This window comes from Bufo gargarizans, chromosome 6 (genome assembly GCF_014858855.1).
Source record: "Bufo gargarizans isolate SCDJY-AF-19 chromosome 6, ASM1485885v1, whole genome shotgun sequence".
NCBI classification, from domain to species: domain Eukaryota; kingdom Metazoa; phylum Chordata; class Amphibia; order Anura; family Bufonidae; genus Bufo; species Bufo gargarizans.
In genome coordinates, this window is record NC_058085.1 from 136,721,875 (window position 1) to 136,740,010 (window position 18,136).

Here is an 18,136-nt window from a genome sequence, read left to right on the forward strand (position 1 = left end):
AATACGGACCGCGGCCGCCAGTTGTCCGGACCCTGGCCATCCTTCAGAGTGCTCCTTCTCTCCTGCACACTCTGGTACGTGCAGGAGGAGGAGCTTACGGCACACTTCTGCCTGTCCCAGAGCGCAGTGAGACAGGGCTCCCTCCACATGCCAGCGGCTCCTCCTCTCCTGCAAACTCTGGTAAATGCAGGAGGAGGAGCTTACCGGCGCACTTCTTCCTGCTCCAGGGGCGCAGTGAGAGACGGCTCTCTCCACCTGCAGGCACCAGCGCTTTCATCCGGCACCTGCACATGGAGGGAGCTTTCTCCCTCAGTGCGCTCACAGGTCCCTCCTCCCCTGCAGCAGCGGCAGCACGTAAGGGAGCTTCAAGCTCCAAAGGACACTTACGTGCTGCTGGAGAGGGGAGGGACATCACCACTGCCACCAATGAAATAAATGTCCCATTTGGGAAGGAAGGGGGGCGTGGAGAGGGCTACAGAGAGGCGGGAACACGACACTGACTGCAGGAAAGGACTCCAGTCAGTATCGTGTTCCCATCTCTCCTGGGCCATCTTCTTTAAAATTAAAGGTAACCTGAATAAATAAAGTGATGAAGCCCCATCAAACCATGATCGTTTTGTTCCGCATCCAATTCCCATTATTGGGGCATTGGATGCGGACCCCTTAGTTTCAATGGAGCGGAAAAAGATGCAGACAGCACACAGTGTGCTGTCTGCATCTCTTGTGGCCCCATTGTAATTAAGGGGTCCGCATCCAATCGCCCAATAATGGGAATTGGATACGGAACAAAACTATCATATGTCTGTTCTGTGGCTTGGGTTGCCACCCGGCCAGTAGTTCACCAGCAAGGCTGCTATTTTAGCTCCCTTGCCGGTGCCATAATTTTCCTGTAAGGACTGTTAGGGTACTTTCACACTTGCTGCAGGACGGATCCGACAGGCTGTTCACCCTGTCAGATCCGTCCTGCTGCTATTTCGCCGGACTGCCACTCCCCATTGACTATAGCGGAGAGTGGAGCTACGGCGCAGCATGGCAGTGCACGGCGTGAGGCCGCCAGACGAAGAAGTCGGACATGTAGTACTTTTAGTCTGGCGGCCTCTCACCGTGCTGCGCCGTAGCTCTGCCCCCATCCCCATTATAGTCGATGGGCACAGAGCAGCGGCACGGCGAAGTAGTGGCAAGATGGATCTGACAGGGTGAGCAGCCTGTCGGATCCGTCCTGCTGCAAGTGTGAAAGTACCCTTACTAATGAGCGCTTCCATCATGGAACACCCATTAGTACAGCCTTCACCTCCACCACTACTTGTGCTAGTAAAAAATTAATTAAATTACGGTACCTCCATTTGCTCACGCTGTGGAGAACACTCCCTGCTGACTAGAAGCTCAGGACAGGACCTACAAGACGTCATCACGTTGGAGCACCGGTCCTGAGCTTGCAGTCAGCAGCGAATGTTCACCGCAGCCAGGTGAATGCAAATTTTTAATTTTTTTTGCAAAAGCAGAGAAGGGGGGCACTAATGGGGGCATTACTCTTACTGGGGGCACTAATGGGGACATTATTCTTACTGGGGGCATTATTCTTACTGGGGCACTAATGTGGCCATTACTAATTCTGTGACTTACCCGGGGCGCTCCACTGTAACGTCAGAGCGCCCCACGCGCATGGATCACATGATCGCATGGCATCTTTACTGCAGACCCAGGTATGTGGACCTTTAATAAAACTAGTTGAGTACCCCTGCTCTAAAGTATCATTTTGCCATTAACAATATGACATTATTATTTTACCTTTAAATGTAAATGTAATGAAATTTCATTCCAGAGGCTACATTAAAAGGAACACAGCAGGCAAAACATATAAAACTTTGTCATATCTAGTGCAGAGCCTGAGAAGGTGATGCACGACACAGGGAATGAAAAATATAACAGTGTATGCATTTGGTCCACAGTGTTCCTTTAATATCAGATTGCTGCCTAGAAAAAAAAACCAAAAAAAAAAAAAACCACAATCTTGTAAGGTCTTATTAAAGAGGACCTTCTAACCTCTCCTGACATGTCTGTCTTAGTAACTAATTGCGTTCCCCATGCAATAACAATTCTGGAGCATCTATTCTTATGACTGATGTGCAATTCTTGCCAGAAGTTTCTGTGATGGGATATGTGGTAGATTTTGTTGCAGACAAAATCCCTTGTGTGGCCCTACCCTTAAATCAGGCACTTACCTCAGAAGGCAATGTGTCATCTACCAAGATGTTGGGACCAGTGGTGTCTGGCCCAAAAGCCCAGATAGAACGGGCAGCCAGAAGATCCCAGTCATATTTTGTCTGAAAAAATTCTCCCAATTTCTTCCTGTGAATTAAGATCAGAGAGGATACTAAAAGCAGAGCCAGACATTTCAACAAACTAAAGGAACATTGGGTCAATCTATGGAAGATTTCATGTAAAGCACGCAACACCTCTTGATAAGATGTATCCTATTCCAATGCACCTCCATTATACATAGAACTTCAAAGCAGATCTGCAATTTCAGTACACGCGTTTTACCTGTTCCAGGAGATCTGCACCACCTCATTTTCAATATCTTCAGCCAGGCCTTTTTCCAACGGCTCAGCAATCATTGTGATTTTATTTCTGCAGAGAAGACATTAAGGGTAAGAAATGTGGACAAGTGGTTTCACAATCGCGGTTGGAACAATATTACCATGAGAAACATGGATACCTTGGTTATTTGGTGTGTATAGATATAAACTTACTTCTTATTTGGGGTCTCAGCAAAACATTTCAGTGATGATGTTTCCACTACAGTCTCGCAAAAAGTCACCACAGGATCTGCCACCTGAAAGTTTACAGAGGTGATAAATAAGCAATACTATTAAAGGGTTATCCCATGAAAATAATATTTATAGTTAAACTCATCCCTTCATGATAAACATTTTTGTATTTACAATTCCTTAAAAAAAATAAAAAATTATATGAACGATGTTTGTATGGTGCCACCTGCTACTTCTATGGAACAGCATTCGTGTGTCCACCTGAGTAAATGTGCCAAGGTGGACACACATGCTCAGTCTTTCTTCTCTGTTCCTTCAGGTATGTTGAGGGATTCCTGGTGTGTGTCAGCTTGCTGAGGCAAAACCCAGACCTGAAATGTTAAAATAGTTCAGCCTGTTCTGATAACAAGCACTTCCCCATTTCAAAACTCACCTTAATATCAATTTCTGAGTACATTTTGCGGAGGTCGTGCATAACACAGTCAAGGTACAGCTCTCCAGTGCCAAGAATGACATGCTCCCCAGACTCTTCAACCTACACAATAATTGCGGACAATTACCACACAGGAAATCCTAAGTCAATTCCCAATACAACACCAGAAATCAGTGGGAGTCAAAACAGGATATTATGATATAACCCAAATATCTAACTGTATAGCTGGATTCATGCACATGCTTATAGAGAGATGATACCTTGGTGGTGAGAGAAGGATAGCTCTTGTTGACTTTCCTAAGTCCATCTAACATCTTTGGCAGTTCTGACGGGTTAACGGGCTCCACAGCAATTTTAATGACTGATGTGGTGTTGAATTTTAATGGCCGGAAGATCTGAGCCTAGAAGATAATCAAATAATAATTTGTGAAGGCATTCATCAAAATAATTCTGATTATTAAGCATAAAATAACCATAAAAGTAAGGCATTACAACCCCACCTAATCAAGGTCTCATCAAAATATTATTCAGTAATAGTCTGATTATTTGCCATCCGTTTACCTCCTCATTGCCCCTAGGTTCTGTGATTGTGGCTGTCTTTACTATAGGCTGATCCACACCTTCAATCAGAACCCAATTCCCGGCTGGTACTCTATTCACTTCAATATGGTACCTAGACGGAACAGCAAATGATTAGGACACAAAGTACAATTATCAATATCCATTAGAAATCTCTCTTCAGTACCAAAACTTACCTGGCCACAGACACCCACAGCCTTCCAACTGTGCAGACCTGGGAATCCTCCTCATCTTCTAAAGTATAATTCTCACCCAGTACCTTAACTGGCTGCCCAGCATGAATAGTCCCACTCAGCACACGGCCAAAGGCATGAAACTGTACTCCATCATCTGTGCTGTACATCTTGGTTGTATGACACATCAGCGGACCCTTATAAGAGATAACCATCAACCAAATTAACCTTCAGACAGACAGTTGCTATAAAGGCCCAAGTCTCTAAGCATATTCCAAGGCTATAAATTAAAGGGGCCGTCTCACTTCAGTAAATGGCATTTATTACGTAGAGAAAGTTAAGTCAAGGCACTTACTAATGTATTGTTATTGTCCTTATTGCTTCCTATCCCATTAAGATAATTTGGTTACGAATATATATGTGCAATAATTTTGGAATCATGGTGGTGCAGCTATCTTATATGCAAGAATTGCTGCTTATACAGTTAGGTCCATATATATTTGGACATTGTTTTTTTTTACCTGTTTACTAAAACATATTCAAGTTAGTTATATAAATGGACATGGAATTTTAGCTTTCATTTGAGGGTATCCACATTAAAATTGGATAAAGGGTTTAGGAGTTTCAGCTGCTTTACATGTGGCACCGTTTTTAAAGGAACCAAAAGTAATTGGACAATTGACTCAAAGGCTGTTTCATGGGCAGGTGTAGGCAATTTCTTCATCATTTCATTCTCAATTAAAGGGAGTCTGTCACCGGATTGTGACCTTATAGACCGCTTACATAGCGCTCTAGCATAGCAGTCTATGATTCTAATGGTACCTTTGATGTGTGCTTCTGAAGTTCCCCCAAGGCAAAAACGGACTTTTATTCAAGGGATCGCAAGTGCCCAGGGCGGGGTTCACCTCATTGGAGCCCAGGCTGTTCTGCCTCTTTTCGCCATATCCCCGCCCCAGCCTCTTCCTCTGCCCGCCCCGCTCTTCCTTTGCGTCCTCCTTCCCTGCAGCCGGATCCCGCGCCTGCGCTATCCATTGCTTGGCCGGGGCATGCGCACTGCAATGCCCATTGTGGGTGTCTCTGGTCCGCCTCCTTGCCGTTGGCCGGCGCATGCGTAGTAGCTACTGCGATGCCGTGCCCACAATGGGCATTGCAGTGCGCATGCCCCGGCCAAGCAATGGATAGCGCAGGCGCGGGATCCGGCTGCAGAGAAGGAGGACGCAAAGGAAGAGCGGGGCAGGCAGAGGAAGAGGCTGGGTCGGGGATATGGCGAAAAGAGGCAGAACAGCCTGGGCTGCAACAAGGTGAACCCCGCCCTGGGCACTTGCGATCCCTTGAATAAAAGTCAGTTTTTGCCTTGGAGGAACTTCAGAAGCACACATCAAAAGGTACCATTAGAATCATAGACTGCTATACTAGAGCGCTATGCAAGTGGTCTATAAGGTCAAAATCTGGTGACAGACTCCCTTTAAGCACATAAAAGGCCTGGAGTTAATTTGAGTTGTGGTTCTTGCATTTTGAAGATTTTGCTGAGAAGTAAACAAGCGGTCAAAAGGAGCTCTCCATGCAGGTGAAACAAGCCATCCTTCATCTGCTAAAAACCAGAAGAAAAAAAAACATCCGAGAACTTGCTACACTATTAGGAGTGGCAAAATCTACAGTTTGGTACATGCTGAGAAAAAAAGAAAGAAAGCACTGGTGATCTCAGCAATGCAAAAAGACCTGAACACCCATGGAAGACAACAGTGGTGGATGATCGTAGAATAATTACCACGGTGAAGAGAAACTCGTTTACAAACAGCCAACCAAGTGAACAACGCTCTCCAGGATATAGGCGTATCAATATCCAAATCTACCGTAAAGACAAGACTGCATGAAAGTAAATACAGAGGGTTCACTGACCGGTGCAAGCCACTAATAAGCCTCAAGAATATGAAGGCTAGATTGGACTTTGCTAAAAAAAAAACAAAAAAAAAAAAAAACACACTTCTGGAACAACATTCTTTGGACAGATGAAACAAAGATCAACCTCTACCAGAATTATGAAAAGCAAAAAGAATGGCGAAGGCATGGTACAGCTCATGATACAAAGCATACCACATCTGTAGAACACAGCGCAGGCAGTGTGATGGCTTGGGCATGCATGGCTGCCAGTGGCACTGGGTCCCTAAGTGTTTATTGAAGTGACACAGGCCAGAAGCACCCTGGGGGAATTCTGGGGTTTTCAGAGACATACTCTGTGCTCAAATCCAGCCAAACTGATTGTCCATCTGTACTATGGCACGCCGACCAATGACCCAAAACATAAAGCCAAAGCAACCCAGGAGTTTATTAAAGCAAAGAAGTGGAATATTCTTGAATGGCCAAGTCAGTCACCTGATCTGAGAACCCAATAGAGCATGCATTTCACTTGTTAAAGACTAAACTTCAGACAGAAAGGCCCACAAACAAATCGCAAGTGAAAACCGCGGCAGTAAAGGCATGGCTGAGCATTAAAAAGGAGGTAACAGCGTCTGGTGATGTCCATGAGTTCAAGACTTCAGGCAGTCATTGCCAACAAAGGGGTTTCAACCAAGTATTAGAAATTAACATTTTATCTACAATTATTAAATTTGTCCAATTTTGAGCCCCTGAAATGAAGGGATTGAGTTAAATGTTTTAATTTAGCACCTAACATTTTTATGCAATCATTTTGTTCAACCCACTGAACTTCAACTACATCTAAATTGTTTTGTTCAAAATCTATTGTGGTAATGTACAGAACAAAAATTACAAAAAGGTCGTCTGTCCAAATATATAAATATATCTATGGACCCAACTGTAAATTGCCCAAAAATCAATACTATCTTTATCAGTATAAGACAGCATTCAGCAGGGGATCTCTTTGGATTCCAGCATTGCCAGTAGCTTGAGCATCCCTGTCTGGTCCCATTAACTATTATGGGGACCAGCAGTGATCTGGGCGCAACCTGGCAAATATGCAGAGAACTGGCTGGAAGGAAACTACTGCGTGGAGATCCAGCCAATTCTCATTCAAGCTTCTGGCACGCCGGAATGCAGAGAGATCCGGCTCGCAGTTCCCTGTCTGAACAGCCTGTCGGATCCTAAACGCTACTGTGCAACTAGCCTATAGCCAGAATGACAAAACACAAGTACATATATACGTCTATGAATACCAGCTAATTTAATAAAAGAATAAAAATGTACGCACATCAGGATCACACTGGCTCATCTCCTCTCCTAGTTCAGAATCCATACCCCCAGTATAGGTGTGTTCAATTTTGGCTCTTGCACCAGCCTTTGGAGATGGAATGTGCTGAACACACATATCCACAAAACCTGCAAAATGAGAACAATCGCTTAAACCTAATCATTTTACATTACAACAAAACATGAAAAACACGTCAAGTGCATTGTAAAAGTAAACCTTTTATTCAGCATATATGTACAGCATGCAAACTAGAAGGTCAGAGTATAAAACTTACCTGTGAATAGGGCTGAAACGATTATTCGAATAACTCGATTAAATCGAGTCAAAAAATTCATCGATGCAGTTTCCCTGCATAGAGGAATCGTTCAGATCACGTGATCACGGAGCGGGAGTGAAATTAAGCGTCTCACTCACCGCTTCCGTGTCCTCCGGAGCCAGAGAGGCAGGACTGAGCGGCCGGCACAGCTGAGGGAGGAGGAGGGAGTCTCTCCCTCCCCACTGTGCGCGGCTGCCGCTGAAGACCAAGGAGGAGGGGAGGAGGAGAGGAGGGGAGGGACTGTGGCCACTGCACCACCAATGAATGTGCCGGCCATATCCCACAGGGTCCCCCTCCCCCCCCCCCATCATTGGTGGCAGTGTCAGTTCCAATCGGAGCCCCAGCAGTGTAATGCTGGGGCTCCGATCGGTTACCATGGGAGCCAGGACGCTGCTTAAGTCCTGGCTGCCATGGTATGTTAGTAGTGAGCAGAGAGCAGCGCATTATACTCACGTGCGCTGTGGCCGGCGGTCGCTCCTTCTCATAGGTCTGTGCGGCGCATTGCTAATGCTGTAAGCATTAGCAATCCGCCTCACAGACCGAAGGAGCGACCGGCGGCCACAGCGCACGTGAGTATAATGCGCTGCTCTCTGCTCACTACTAACATACCATGGCAGCCAGGGCTTCAGTAGCGTGACTCTTGGCTGCCATGGTAACCGATCGGAGCCCCAGCATTACAGATCAGAGGCTGGGGGGGGGAGGGGGGGGCAGATCAGAGGCTGGGGGGAGGCAGATCAGAGGCTGGGGGGAGCCAGATCAGAGGCTGGGGGGGGGGGGAGCCAGATCAGAGGCTGGGGGGGGGGGGGGAAGCCAGATCAGAGGCTGGGGGGGGGGGGGAGCCAGATCAGAGGCTGGGGGGGGGGGGGGGGGGGAAGCCAGATCAGAGGCTGGGGGGGGGGGGAAGCCAGATCAGAGGCTGGGGGGGGGGGGGGGGGAGCCAGATCAGAGGCTGGGGGGGGGGGGGCCAGATCAGAGGCTGGGGGCAAGCAGATGGAGTGGTTAATGGAGGCTGCAAGCACCACCTTGGCATGTATAAAGTTATTGGTTTAGAGAGGGGTTAATGAAGGCACCTCCAAGGTGCTTTCATTAACCTCTTCAGACCAATAACTTTATACATGCCTAATGCCAAGGTGCTTCCATTAACCCCTCCAAACCCAATGGGCATGTATAAAGTTATTGGTTTGGAGGGGTTAATGGAAGCACCTTGGCATTAGGCATGTATAAAGTTATTAACCCCTTCAAACCAATAACTTTATACATACCTAATTACGTACGTTATTTTAAGTAGCTTTTTCTTATTAGATTACTCGATGAATCGAGAAATATAATCGATAGAATACTCGATTACAAAAATATTCGTTTACTGCAGCCCTACCTGTGAATTCCCCAAAGAAGCGATTGCATACAAGCCTCAGTAGTGGTCGGATATTAAGCTTCAGTTCCTCCTTTGTGAGATGGATGCCCAAGTCTTCCAGTGTCTGTGGCAGAGTAGTATCTACATCCCCCACTACCTGTAAGGGAACCAAAAAAAAAAAAAAAAGGAAGATTAACACAAGCCTTCAATAAAAGAACAAATCTAAAAAGAACACAGAAACCAGTGCTGACCTGAGCCAAAATCTTATACAAAGGCTCCAAGATGAACTCCACGAAACTTCGCTGAGAGCTGCTTGTTGGAGCTTTCTTGGTAAATTTACGCCTGGAAGAAGTAACGGAGTTAACATTCCTCTATTTTAAACCTGATTACAGCTGCCCCTTCCCTCTAAGTCTTGCGAGCACAGGAGCTACCCCCGACCCAATACTATACTGACTTTAAAGGGGATGTCTCAAAAAAAATATTGTTTAGTTACATCCAGACCAATATTATAAACAATGTTTGTATTTACACTTCACCAGATAATACAGAAATATTAGCGCCACCTGCTGTTTCTATTGAACAGCCATTCTGTGTGCACCTAAGCAATTACAGTAATGCTGTCTAACTCAGTATCGCCTGACAAGCAGAGAAGATGCTGCAGCTTTAAAAGAGTCCAGCTTACCACACCAATGATCCCTCCACATGACCGAATGAGCAAGACTGAGCATGTGTGTCCACCTAGATACATTTTACAGCATGGACATAGAATGGCTGTTTAACAGAAACAGCAGGCGGCGCTATTCTAACAGTCCTGGGATATGAGCATTAAATAATCGCAAATACAAAAAATATTTATAATAAATGGGGTGGATTTAACTATCACCAATATTTTTAATGAGACATCTTCAATGCTCTTCATATATGATATACAGGTGAAACTCGAAAAATTAGAATATCGTGCAAAAGTCCATTTAGTTCAGTAATGCAATTTAAAAGGAATTGCATTAATGCAGCTTAAAATTAGAATTTTGTGAAAAGGCTCAAAGTGTCACACTCTAGTCAGCTAATTAATCCGTACCCCCTGAGCGAAGGGGACCCGAGATTGTGACTTTGGGGTTTTCATAAGCGGTAAGCCATAATCACCCAAATTATACCAAATAAAGGCTTGAAATATCTCGCTTTGCATGTAATGAGTCTATCTCATATGTTAGTTTCACCTTTTAAGGGCTCTTACAAACTTGCGTTGTCCGGATCCGTCGTGTACGCCACTTGCCGGAATTACACGCCGGTTCCGGAAAAACGCAAGTGAACTGAAAGCATTTGAAGACTGATCGTCTTCAAAATGCGTTCAGTGTTACTATGGCAGCCAGGACGCTATTAAAGTCCTGGTTGCCATAGTAGTAGTGGTTAGCGGGGGAGCAGTATAGTTACCGTCCGTGCGGCTCCCGGGGCGCTCCAGAATGACGTCAGGGAGCCGCACGGAAGGTAAGTATACTGCTTCCCCGCTCCCCACTACACTTTACCATGGCAAATAGGACTTTAGCATCCCGGCAGCCATGGTAACCATACAGAAAAAGCTAAACGTTGGATCCGGCAATGCCTCGAAACGACGTTTAGCTTAAGGCCGGATCCGGATTAATGCCTTTCAATGGGCAGTAATTCCGGATCCGGCCTTGCGGCAAGTGTTCAGGATTTTTGGCCGGAGCGAAAAGCGCAGCATGCTGCGGTATTTTCTCCGGCCAAAAAACGTTCCGGTCCTGAACTGAAGACATCCTGAACGGATTTCTCTCCATTCAGAATGCATTAGGATAAAACTGATCAGGATTCTTCCGGCATAGAGGCCCGACGACGGAACTCTATGCCGGAAGAAAAGAACGCAAGTGTGAAAGAGCCCTAAGTTGCATTACTGAAATAAATGAACTTTGCACAATATTCTAATTTTTCACGTTTCATCTGTATTATCTGCTTCAACAAGTACTTACGTTTTCGGATTGAAATAGATATCACCCCACAACCGCTTGGCAAACTCTTGATAATGGATATCACCTGCAGATCAGAGAATTTAAGACTGTAAAATACCACTAGAGGAGGAAACTAAATTGGCAGTTACTATAAAAATGAAGGTTTATCCCCTCTGCTAGAATATAGAAATCCCAACATTCATTTCAATGACACGCATCATCCCAGAGAATATCTATGAAAAAGTCAGAAGTGAACGTCAGATCCTATTATTTCTGTCTTTCGTCTGCAATTCTGCAGCTCTCCAGTAGATGTCCTCAGTTATACAAGAATTTTTATTATTTTTTATTATTAATAGAACTAGAAATGAGAAAAATCGATTCTAACAAATCAATTCTTCTCATCAGCAAAGCTTCTTTATCTGTGGGGCGCTGTCCCCGTAGGTGAAGTGCCCACCTGCAGGCATTTAGTCCATCCCTCTCAATTTCCTGACTGCGTCACTACTCCGATTAGAATTGCTGCATCTGTGCAGTCTGTCGTAGCAGTGGCCCAGGCAGGAAATTGACAGGGTTGGGCTAAAATTGTCTGGCCCTGTCAATCTTACTGCAAGTGGGCACTTCTTCATCAGTGGGGACAGCCCCCCACAGGTGAACAAGCCCAGCAGATGAGAATGAGAATTGATTCACTCATCTCTGGTTCAATTATTTAAGACACTTTTTTTGTATAACTGACCCCTACTGCGAAAGAAGTGCAGAAGAAAAACTGCAATAACTGCATCCGAAATTAGCTTCTGACCTGTCTCCGCAAGTGAAGCAGCCCTACTGATGAGACAAAATCAATTCACTCAGAACATTTCAAAAACTGAACCATGAATCAAAAGTATAAAAGCATTGTCCCAAAAGACAGCAAGGAAACACAAACTAATGGTATGGTTAGTGTTCCCTGGAGCAGTTGCTTTGCATTTTTGTTGACAGTAAAACTTTATTTTGGTGTTGGATGGTCAGAAAATTCCCTTGGTTCGGCATGCGGTTTTATTCTGGAGATGCAAGACTATCTAAAATTATAACATTCCTATCATGGAAGTAAAAGTGCAAGTGCAAAGACTTGTGCCTCACCCTTTCTATAAATTCTGAATTGTTAAAGGGGTTCCCAGAGAATCATTTAAAATAGTTGCAACTTGTCCTAGAATGTGACTAGTACTTGTTGCCACCACTTGCAAAAAATGCCTATAGGCTGTGGACGCACTACACACTTCCCTACAACAGATGGCAATAATGAAATCCTGCCTACGATATGCCATCATGGCTGAGCAGCCTGATAGGAACACTGACAAATGTGTAGTAGAGGCAAGTGCCAGGCAGCTCTAGAAATGGAGACAACCAGCCCTGCGAACATTTCAGGACAGGTTGTTTGCGGCCATTTTAAATTATTCCCACAAAAACCCTTTAATATGAAGAGCTCCTACATTTTTGTGCGATGTATTTAACAGGACAACAGCACTCTTACATCTTCAGACTGGAGCACAGATTGTTGCCATAGTTAATTCCAGTGGACACTTATTACTAGTCTGCTGCGTATGGAGTTATATAACTTCCCTATACAGAAGACATAAGGGGAGGTGTACAGCCCCAAATTTCAAATTTTCTGGAATTTCGAAATATCCAAAAGTTTACTGGATCTATTATTATTATTATTATTAACATAAAAAAGCTAACATTATACACTTGAGAAAGAGTTGTACTCGCAGTTTATAATAATCCAGTAATGTGCCCCATAGTAACAAAACTTTAACATACCATATGTGTCAGAATAGATCTTGGCAAATGAGCCCAGCGTGAAGCAGATGCTATACTGTGAACTTGCAAAGCATACGTTCCCCAGGAGTGGGGATAAAACCAAGTTCTCATCTGTGGAATACATGCTGCAGAGAGACAAAGCATTATTAATGCAGAATCAAGTCACTACTTTCTAACTATTTCCTAACAAAACCTCCCCTGTACCTCAGTAATCCATTAACCTCATCCACAATGTGTCTCAGCTTGTAATAAGCATCAGTAGGCGGCAGCTTCAGCTCCAGAATTAACCGGTCTATTTTATTAATGCACACTGTGACAGCTAAACGTTCCTGTACAGCGTGCTTGATCAGACGCTCTGTGTTCAGCATTACCTGTTAGGGAAAATTTAAGAAATGGATGCAATTAAAGTTCCATCTGAATTGGATGAAGAGCAAGCAGAGAGACAGAAACAATGATTCCATGAGTCTGAACACGGGCATAGAGGGCAACTTTTCCAATTTTCAGGGCCTACACACGACTGATCAAGAATCTATTTTAGCAAAACGCTAACAGTATAGACCAAGAATCTTACCCCCTCTGCTGCGTCAATGAACAACACAATTCCATCTGATATTCGAAACCCAGCCGTGACCTCGTCTGAAAAGTTCACATGACCTGCAAATAACGACATACTGAAGCGAAGCCAAAGATGTATAGCATGCTTAGGATGTAAGAACATAAGATGAAAAAGTGGTGGGGTGGAAGGAAGAAGGTTGCTATAAACTTGCATTGACATCACAATGTACCTTCAGTACCTGCTAGACAAAGATGACTTAAATGGGGGTTTGTAGTAATTTTATATAGATGGCTTGTCCTCAGGATAAACCATCCATATCGAATCAGCTGTTCTAAAGTAACTTTGATGCAGGTACTACACAATTGCTTCCACTGTGTAGAAGACTTCAACAGGAGCAGCGTTCCATTAACCAGCTACGCCCCCTACACAATGGATGGAACGCTGCAGTTCCAGAGCTGGAACTACTATAGAATAGTTAAACCCCCACTGATCAGATACTGAGGATATCCTTAGGATAGACCACCAATATAAAATACATTTGATGTCCTAGAGGTACAGCAGAGCAGAGTTGTAAAATAACCTCAACTAAACAACATGATCTCATCCATCAAATGATGAATACCTGGAGTATCCATTATATTAAACAGATAGGATTTTTCCTTGGTGTCGGGCAGAACGATGGTCACAGGTGTACTTTTCATGCCAACGCCTCTCTGCAAGCAAAGAAGAATACAAATTGCATATAGGGAGACATTCAAGACTGGTTATTCTTGTTAACTCTAAGACTAGGTTTATCTGTGTAGCGTATTTTGTTAGGTTAGTTTCACATTAGCGTAAGCGGCAGAAAACAGCCCGTCCCGGCAGAGAACAGCCAGCATGAGCTCTCTGGATCTGACTAAAAAGGAGATTTTTGTATAACTTACCAGTTAAATCTCTTTCTCGCTCTTCCTTGGGGGACACAGACCTTGGGTATAGCTCAGCTCCCTAGGAGGCGTGACACTAAGTAAAACTGTTAAGCCCCTCCTCCATCAGCTATACCCTCAGCCTGGAGATAGAGGCTACCAGTTGCATGTCCAAGTAGTGAAAGGAAAACAACCAATAACGGAAACAACCAGCCAGCAACCCAACGGGGCGCCAAACCATAACCCTGTAACCAAACACAGAAGGGTGGGTGCTGTGTCCCCCAAGGAAGAGCGAGAAAGAGATTTAACTGGTAAGTTATACAAAAATCTCCTTTTCTCGCCCATTTTCCTTGGGGGACACAGACCTTGGGACGTTCAAGAGCAGTCCAAGAAGGGAGGGACCACAAACCCAAGGCGGAACACCACCAGAGCATCAGGAAACCACCGCCTGCAAAACCAGGCGGCCCAAAGCAGCATCCGCTGATGCATGCGTATGCACTCTATAGAACGTTGTGAAAGTGTGCAGAGAAGACCAAGTGGCTGCCTTGCACAACTGTTCAGCTGAGGCCCGATGCCTCTGCGCCCAGGAAGCTCCGACTGCTCTGGTGGAATGAGCAGTGATGCCGAAAGGCGGAGCTCTGCCCTTGGCTCGATAAGCCTCAGACACCGCCAGTTTAATGAAACGGGCAATAGCCACCTTGGAGACCGCCAAACCCTTGCGCGAACCCTCCGGAACCACAAACAGGGAGTCCGTGCGCCGAAAGGATCCGGTGACCTCCAAGTAAATCTTCAACGCCCTGACCACATCCAGACGGTGCAGTTCCCGTTCTCTGGGGTGGGAAGGAGAGGGACAGAGCGACGGAAGGACGATGTCCTCATTGATGTGAAAGGCGGAGACCACCTTTGGCAGGAAGGTCGGAACAGGCCGAAGCACAACCTTATCCTGGTGGAAGATCAGGAAAGGTTCGGAGCAAGAAAGAGCCGCTAACTCCGACACCCGTCGGAGAGACGTGATGGCCACAAGAAAGATGACCTTGCAGGACAGAAGGCGAAGGGAGACCTCCCGTAAAGGCTCGAAGGGGGCGGATTGGAGCGCCGAGAGCACCACATTCAGGTCCCAGGAAGGAACTGGAGGGCGGTACGGCGGAACAGAGTGAGCCACCCCTTGTAAGAAGGTCTTAATTGGCCCTAGAGGGGCCAGGGGACGCTGGAGAATAGACAGCCCCGAAATCTGTCCCTTCAGAGAACTGAGGCTCAGCTCCAGGTCCAGACCCGACTGGAGGAAGGACAGGAGTGTGAACCCGATAGTAGATCCTAGAGGATACGGGCTTACGAGCACGGATCATGGTGCAGACTACGTCCGCGGAGAAACCCCGTTGCGTTAAGACGGCGGTCTCAATAGCCACACCGTCAAACGTAGCGAGCCTAAATGCTCGTGGAAGATCGGTCCCCGAGAGAGAAGGTCTTCCCTGGAGGGCAGTGGCCACGGTGCGTCTGCCATCAGCAACATTAGGTCGGCGTACCAAGACCGGCGGGGCCAATCCGGGGCGATTAAAATCGCGGGAACGCCCTCTGCCGCGATCCTCCGAAGAACCCGTGGCAGGAGGGGAAAAGGAGGAAAGACGTACAGAAGGGAGAATTCGCGCCACGGAAGGACGAGCGCGTCGGCGCCGTATGCCTTCGGGTCCCGTGCCCTGGCCAGGTATAGGGGGACCTTGTGGTTGAATTTGGAGGCCATGAGGTCCACGTCGGGGCGACCCCAGCGAAGACAAAGGGCTTCGAACACCTCTGGGTGCAGGGACCATTCTCCCGGGTCGATGGTGGACCGGCTGAGGAAATCCGCCGCCCAGTTGTCCACCCCCGGGATGTAAATCGCGGATAAGGCCGGCACGTGCGTCTCCGCCCAGAGGAGAATGAGGGTCACCTCTTGCATCGCTGCGAGTGCCTCCCTGGTGGTTTATGTATGCCACAGCCGTGGCATTGTCCGATTGGATCCGAACAGGGTGGCCCCTCAGTAGATGGGTCCAGTGTCTGAGGGACAGAAGAATCGCCCTCAGTTCCAGAATATCGATTAGAAGTCTGGACTCCGATAGAGACCAAACGCCCTGGACGGACCGGGGAGGGAAACCCCCCCCCCCCACCCCCGTAAGCTGGCATCGGTGGTAATCACCAGCCAGTTCAGAGGAAGGAAGGACTTCCCCCTTAGAGGGATATGCAACCACCAGCTGAGGGAAGCCCGAGACAGGGGAGGCAGAAGAAAGGTCCTGTCCAGACTCCTCAGTGATTTGTCCCAGGCCGACAGAATTGCCCTCTGAAAGGTGCGGGATCGGAATTGTGCGAACGGCACCGCTTCGAAACAGGCAACCATCTTTCCCAACAACCGCATGCTGGATCTGAGGGAAGGGCGGTGATGACGGAGGAGACTGTGAACCGACCCGCGAAGGGCCAGACGCTTGTCCGACGGGAGGCGGACCTCCGCCAACTCTGTATCCAGGAGCATCCCCAGGAAGATCAGCCGTCTGGAGGGGATAAGGGAAGACTTGGGGTGGTTGATAACCCAACCGAACCGCGTCAGGGTCTCCAGGGTGAGTTCCACACTGCCGGATGCCTGAGAGAAGGAGGGTGCCTTGACCAGGATGTCGTCCAAGTATGGGAGAAGAAAAACACTTCTTGAACGTAGAAGGGCCAAGACAGGGGCCAGGACCTTGGTGAACACTCGAGGAGCCGTCGCCAGACCAAAGGGAAGGGCGACGAATTGGAAGTGATCGTCCCCCACCGCGAAGCGCAGGAAGCGGTGATGACATGGAGCAACCGGAACGTGGAGGTATGCATCCTGAATGTCGATTGAAGCCATGAAATCCCCTCTTTCCAGGGAGGCCACTGCGGACCTGAGAGACTCCATCCGGAATCTCTGCAGTCGGAGAAAACGGTTCAGGCGTTTTAGGTCCAAGATCGGTCGCACTGAGCCTTCCTTCTTGGGAACCACAAAGAGGTTCGAGTAGAACCCCCTGAACCTTTCCGTCGGAGGCACGGGGGCGACGACACCCTTGTCCATTAGAGAGTGAATGGCCGCGAAGAAGGCGGCTGCTCGTACGGGATCCCGCGGAGGACGGAATCAGAAGAAACGGTCTGGCGGAATGGACGCAAATTCGATTTTGTATCCGCAAGATACAATCTCGAGCGCCCATGCGTCTGAGATGTGGGCCCGCCATACGTTCCTGAATAGGAGAAGGCGGCCCCCCACCCGGGTGGGTGGGGGCACACCTTCAGGCAGAGGGCTGCTGGCCTGTGGGAGCCCGTGCAGGCTGGGACTTGCGCCAGGTAGGTTGCGTCCGAAAAAACGGCTTCTTGCGTCTATCCTGGGCTTGGCCAGAGGAAGAAGAACTGGCCGCGGGTCTAGACCCGGTGGTCTTGCGAAAGGACCGAAAACGGGACGAACCAGCGCGACCACGGGGGGCGCCCTTTGGCCTGGACTGGGGGAGGTGAGTACTCTTCCCACCCGTGGCCTCTGATATAAGTTCGTCCAGACGGGTCCCGAACAGGCGGGAACCCGTGAATGGTAGGCTGGCCAAAGAGCGTTTGGAAGCGGCGTCCGCCGCCCAAACCTTCAGCCAGAGTTCCCTCCTGACAGAAACTGCCAGGGCAGAGGAACGGGCAATGAGGGCACCCGCATCAAGGGAGGCCTCACAGACGAATTTTCCGGCCTGAACAATTAGTTGGGCTAAGGAACGGAGGTCCTGAACAGGGACGTCGACCCTAACTCCTGATCCAGTTGCAAACCCCATTCAGAGACCGCTTTACCAACCCAGGCGGAGGCAAAGACCGGTCTAAGGGCCGAACCAGAGGCAGTAAATATGGCCTTGGAGAGGGATTCCGTACGACGGTCCTCAACAGACTGGAGGTAAGATCAGTCCTGTACAGGAATAGTAGTGCTTTTGGACAGGCGAGCCACGGGAGGATCAACCTTAGGCAGGGATGTCCACGTGGTCACAGAATCCGCTGGAAAGGGATAGCAAATGTCCAGCTTTTTGGGTGTAATAAAGCGGACGTTAGGCCGAGTCCAAGCCTTGGATACCACAGAAGAAAAAT

The 18,136-nt window shown here is 47.4% G+C and overlaps 1 protein-coding gene across 1 annotated transcript in view; it reads right to left on the reverse strand.

Moving 5' to 3' along the window:
- The window catches only part of EFTUD2 (elongation factor Tu GTP binding domain containing 2), a 40,839-nt gene that overhangs the window by 4,292 nt on the left and 18,411 nt on the right, over positions 1-18,136 (reverse strand). Inside the window, exons 8-22 of the mRNA XM_044297023.1 lie at positions 13,768-13,858; positions 13,161-13,243; positions 12,794-12,960; positions 12,590-12,714; positions 10,817-10,880; positions 9,086-9,176; positions 8,856-8,991; positions 7,165-7,292; positions 3,960-4,153; positions 3,766-3,877; positions 3,465-3,605; positions 3,205-3,306; positions 2,754-2,836; positions 2,545-2,631; positions 2,223-2,349 (exon numbers count right to left, since the gene is read on the reverse strand). Coding sequence (XP_044152958.1) covers positions 2,223-2,349; positions 2,545-2,631; positions 2,754-2,836; positions 3,205-3,306; positions 3,465-3,605; positions 3,766-3,877; positions 3,960-4,153; positions 7,165-7,292; positions 8,856-8,991; positions 9,086-9,176; positions 10,817-10,880; positions 12,590-12,714; positions 12,794-12,960; positions 13,161-13,243; positions 13,768-13,858 — 1,731 coding nt within the window. The remainder of the gene's footprint in view (positions 1-2,222; positions 2,350-2,544; positions 2,632-2,753; positions 2,837-3,204; positions 3,307-3,464; positions 3,606-3,765; positions 3,878-3,959; positions 4,154-7,164; positions 7,293-8,855; positions 8,992-9,085; positions 9,177-10,816; positions 10,881-12,589; positions 12,715-12,793; positions 12,961-13,160; positions 13,244-13,767; positions 13,859-18,136) is intronic.